Genomic DNA, 5490 nt, shown 5'->3' with positions numbered 1-5490 from the left:
CTTAGCTGGTGTTACATGTGATTGTGAGCTACCCTATGTAGGTGTTAGTAACACAACTTGAGTCTTCTGTAAGTGCATAGAGCATCATAGAAAATGGTATAGGCAACTCTCACATATACAGTTCTAGACTTGGAAAATGTCTGCTTGTTATTTGTAAGTGTGATGCCTTTCAGATCTACTTTGTTTTCAATTGACTCACTGTGTCTTGAATGACATTACCTATCATTTTACAATGACTCCATTGTGTCTGTGATCAAAATCTGTGAGCTAAACTGGGAACTCCTGTGACCGTCTATTTGTATAAGCAGAGTGAGTGTCCTGCAGCATTAGGATCAAACCCTGGAAGTGGGTCTCACATCAGAACCTGGCTCATCAGCTGTCTTCCCCACACAGGATTTTTGATGGCCCAGTGCCTCTGTTTGCTGTCACAGACACAGAGACAATTAAGAATGTGCTAGTGAAGGAATGCTTTTCTGTCTTCACAAACCGGCGGGTAGGCCACATTGGTTTTTCATTAATTAATTAATTATCTTTACATCCTGATTGTAGCTTCCTTCTCTTTTTTCTTCCCAGTCCCAACCTTACTGATCCATCTCCACCCTAGCCTTATCCCCTTCTACTCAGAGAAGGGGAAGTCTCCCTTGTGTACCACCTTGCCCTGGGACATACAGTATCATCAGGACTAAGTGCATCCTCACCCACTGAGGCCCAACCAGGTGGTCCAGGTAGGGGGAGGAGTTCCAAAAGCGGGCAACTGATTCAGAGACAGCCCTAAGTCCAATTGTTAGGGGACCCACAGAAAGACCAGGCTGCACAACTGCTACAAATATGCAGGAAGCCTAAGTCCAGCCCCTGTAGTCATTTTGCATGGTGAATCAGTCTCTGTTGGCCCCCATGTGCCCATGTTAGTTGACTCTGCATGTCTTCTTTTGGGTCCCCAACCCTTCTGGCTTACTCAATCCTATCCCTGACTCATCTACATGACTCCCCAAGTTGTACCTCCTGTTTTGGCTGAGGATCTTTGGATCTCTTCCCGTCTCATCTGGATGAAGCCTCTCAAGAGTCAATTGTGCTAGGTCCCTTTCTGAATGCAGAGTATCATTATAGTGTCTCTCATTTTATGGGTCTCAAGTTTGGTCAGGCATTACTCGGTCATTCACCTATCTTTATCCCTCCATATCATTCAGCAAGATAGTTTTTGGTGGATAATTTTGTGTGTAGATTGATGTGCCCCCTTGCTCCTCTGGAAGTCCTGCCTGGCTATAGGAAAATCTCAGGGGTTTGTTTTCTATTGACTCTAGCTTAGCCAGAACCTTCTAGATTCACAGAGAGACCTTGTCATAAAAAATGCCACAGAGAGTTATAGAGAAAGATACCTGGTCTCCACATGACCACACATGGGCATGTGCACATCTAAGGTTATTGGGGATCTGTGACTGCTCTTCCCACACGTCAACAGCTGTTCAGAAAGTCAGCACATGGAAAGTTGAATGCACATACCCCACACTGTTGCTGGGTGGATGCTGGGCTTTAGGGAAGCCTCGGGACACCACTCCAGGGGTGGAAAAATGCAGCCTGAGGTGTGAGACAGCCAGAGCTGGCCAGGGGATTCCCAAGCCTGCTAGGAGGCCAGGGCCATCTGGTTCTCAGGCTCTTGAACAGGAGAAGTGCCTACAGTCCCTTCAGGGTTTCCAAGGCTTCAACCCTTAGCTCAACCAGGGATCAAGCTACATTTCATAGTCCCACATGCATCAGCATTCATATGTACACACACACACACACACACACACACACACACACACAGATAGACAGACACACAGCATATAAAGACATCCTTTTCATATTGCTTATGTTGTAAATACAGAACTGGAGTATTTGTCAGACAAAAAAATTAACTTTCTATCTTTCTTTAAGCCAAACACCATCTGCACAGCTGTATAGATCGACTAAGTCTTGTTCTCTTCTTCTCTCAAACCCCTGTACCTAGTTTTCCAACCACAGAGACATTTCCATTTAAAAGGGTCCTGGAATATAAAGGGTTGGAACCACAATAGGAAGGTGAGTGTACAGCAGATTTCTCATAGGCTGTGAGGCATTCTGATGGTTTTTTTTTTGACTCTAGGAAATTGGCCCAATGGGGATTATGAGCAAATCTGTCTCTGTATCTAAGGATGAGGAATGGAAGAGATACAGAGCCTTGTTGTCCCCCACGTTCACCAGTGGAAAACTCAAGGAGGTGAGTGAAATTCTTTTAACTGCAGCCTGTATGACTGGAGTCCCAATCCTAACTGTGAATGCTTCTCTGTTTTGTTCAGATGTTCCCTATCATCGAGCAGTATGGAGACATTTTGGTAAAATACTTGAGGCGAGAGGCAGAGAAAGGCAAGCCTGTTTCTGTGAGAGAGTGAGTGCTGGTCCATCACTGTGGTTCTGGGAGAGGAAGGACACCTTGGGTGCAGCTCACATGGTCCAGCAAGTTGTCCTTGCCCCTTTAGACACCTGATGACATCATACACAGTTTAAAAGGAGGAAATAAGAGAAAGAAATTAGCAGGAGTAGATGATGTGAAGGCTGGGAATGACTTAGTTTATACTGAGGTAGCTTTGCCTGTCTCCTGAGAATTCTTTCCTGGTCCCTGATACATGTGTAAATTCCCACCCCTCTCTCTCCTCAGAGTGTTAGGTGCATACAGCATGGATGTGATCACCAGCACATCATTTGGGGTGAATGTTGATTCCCTCAACAACCCAAAGGATCCTTTTGTGGAGAAAGCCAAGAAGCTCTTAAGATTGGATTTTTTTGATCCATTGATCTTGTCAGCAGGTGAGTGGACAGTTCTGCCTTTTGATCATTGCTTTTGTCTGTGGCCATTTTTGTCAGTTCTGCCTTTCTCTTCCCCACTTCCCCAAATGATTGGCTCTAGTAGTGTAGTTCACTTGTCATGTAACTCATCCTCCCTAAGGCACAGTTCAGTAATTTTAGAACATTCAAAGACATGTAGCCTAATTACTTCTGTTTTTGAACTGTTTTTTTTTTTGAGACAAGTTCTTAGCACAATGTAGCTTTAGCTGGCCTGGAAGTTGCTGTGTATACCAGGTTGGCCTTGAACTTACAGTGATCCCTCTACCTCTGCGTCCTGAGGGCTGAGATGACAGTGTGCACCTCTGAGCACTGGTTTTATTTTAGAATTCTTTCATTTGTATGAATACTAATTTGTATAAATACAAATTTGGCCCTCTGTACGTCCAGAACTCTCCATGGTTGCAGTATCATACAGGTACACCATCTGTCTCAATTACACCCACCCCTAACTCTTACTTCTCACATTACTTAGACACTTCAACAAATCTTCCTCCCAATTTCTGCTCCCTTTCTCTGGTTTGGTAGCTGGTTGAGTCCATTCAGTGCTTGTCTGCTAGGATGCTGACAAATATTGTCTGGATCTGATGTAGTCAGTTCAGGAGAGGGCCATGCCATGTCCTGGATATGGGATTTCACTGCCCCATTCCTGTCCCTGACTTTATTTCCACACCCTCTTTCATCATGTTCCTTGAGCCTTGCTGCATGGGGGTGCTGATGTAGATGCTCCATTTGGGACTCAGCACTCAACAGCTCCTTACTATCAGTACTTTGATTTCTTAGAAATCGGCCTTGACTGAAGGCCCACCTGGCCCATTACCAATGTCAATCGTAGAGGACTTTGTTCTGGCCGTGTTGTAACTTTGAAGCAATCTTGACCTAAGCACCCACCAGTTCACTTCCTCCGTATCTGAGTAGTCTGGGCATTTCCCATCAATAGGTTCATAGACTATGTGGTCTCTGTGACAGGCATCTTTCATTTAGCACAATATTAAATGAAAGGAATGTCACTATGTCCTGTGTTCATGAGCAGATTATACTCCCTGTCTGTTGATGAACACTGACGTCAGTCTCACATGTTCGCCATGAATTTCACTGGGATGAGCCTTCATATAGAAGGTCATGTTTAAGTATTTGGTTTTATGGTTTGGGGTTATAGTCAGAATCAGCATTGCTGAGTTAAAAAGTAAGTGGAATTTTAACATATAAAGCAACTGAACATGCATTGTCTATAGTAGCTGAGCTTACTGTACATATGAATGTCTGCCATAAATGCAGGACTTAGATGTTTTAATGTATGAGTTTAGATCTTATTCCTCTCTGTCTCTGTCTCCATCTCTGTCTCTGTCTCTGTCTGTCTCTGTCTCTCTGTCTCTGTCTCTGTCTCTCTCTCTCTCTTTTTAGGGTCCAGGTTTTGGTTTTTTTTGTTGTTCATCTTTGGGTATTACTGAACTCCCTGTTTAGATTAGGCTGGTCTTGAGCTCTCCTGGCTCAACCTGCCCCTGCCTTCTGAGTTCAGGGATTAAAGGCATTAACCACCACTGCCTGGCTAGATTTTCTGTTACATAGCTTAATTTCTTTATCAATTTTATAAGATTTATTTTATTTTCTGTGTATGGTTGTTTTGCCTGCATGCATGAAGTGCCAAAAGAGATCATAATAGGGTCTTGAATATACTGGAGTTACATATGGTTGACAGCAAGCATGGGGATGCTGGGAATAAAACCTGGCTCTTCTGGGAGTGCTAATTGGTCATATATACATATATGTATATGTATATGCATGATATATATGTATATGTATATTTATTTTCTGGGTACAGTTAGCCATGGTATGTCATTTAGGGTTAATACTTTCCATGTTAATTATATTTCCATGGACAGCTCATGTGTCCCTTTGTCTACATTCCATCCTTGTTACCTAATATTATCCTAGGTGTCTGCTTTTAAGTGTTAGATGATATCTACACGTAGACCTGTTTACATATTTATTCATATAAGCTAGAATCTGGAAGTGAAGAAGAGTATGTGCTTTTTCATTCTTCATGCTTTTTGCTCACCTGTCTTTGAGCTTGGGTGTTTTCTTTTTTTGATACAGGGTTCTCTTGGCTGTTCTTGTGTGTGTGCATGCACATGTGCATGCCTTGGTGATTGTGTGTAGAGATTAGAAGACAACTTGCAGCGGTTGCTTCTTTCCTTCTACAGAGTGGAATCCATGGATCAAACTCAGGTTATTAGGCTTGTCTGCAGGAACCTTCTGTTGTTGAGCAATCTTAATGGCCCCTGTATTTTCTTTCTGAATCCACATGAACTCCAGGAGCAGAGATTAATTTAAGAGTCAGGTTGCAGCTTTGGCTACTCCGAAGCACAGAAAAAGAAGTATGGTGCTAATCCAATGTGAGCAAGATCACAGAGAGAATGGCTTCTGGTTGAGACACTGGTGACTTATTCTAGAGATTGCTTTATGATTTCTTTAAATGGAATTTGCATTTTAATCAAAACTTATTTTTAATTGTTTTCCAGTACTCTTTCCATTCCTCACCCCAATATATGAAATGTTAAATATCTCTATGTTCCCTAAGGACTCAATAGCATTTTTCAAAAAATTTGTGGACAGAATGAAGGAAAACCG

At 42.7% G+C, this 5490-nt stretch overlaps 1 protein-coding gene across 1 annotated transcript; it reads left to right on the top strand.

The window, feature by feature from the left end:
• Positions 1-393: 393 nt before the first annotated feature.
• LOC114635324 (cytochrome P450 3A11-like) lies at positions 394-5486 on the top strand (the record flags this gene model as incomplete). The annotated part of the gene is made up of 5 exons (XM_028783967.1): positions 394-493; positions 2123-2236; positions 2316-2404; positions 2675-2823; positions 5382-5486. Coding segments are annotated over 5 exons (557 nt in total), but the record flags the coding sequence as incomplete, so codon positions are not given.
• Positions 5487-5490: the final 4 nt, after the last annotated feature.

This window comes from Grammomys surdaster, unplaced genomic scaffold, assembly GCF_004785775.1.
Source record: "Grammomys surdaster isolate TR1022 unplaced genomic scaffold, NIH_TR_1.0 92509, whole genome shotgun sequence".
In the NCBI taxonomy this organism is placed as follows: Eukaryota; Metazoa; Chordata; class Mammalia; order Rodentia; family Muridae; genus Grammomys; species Grammomys surdaster.
The sequence above is the reverse complement of the archived record's forward strand: the minus strand, read 5'-3'. Positions and strand labels throughout refer to the sequence as shown.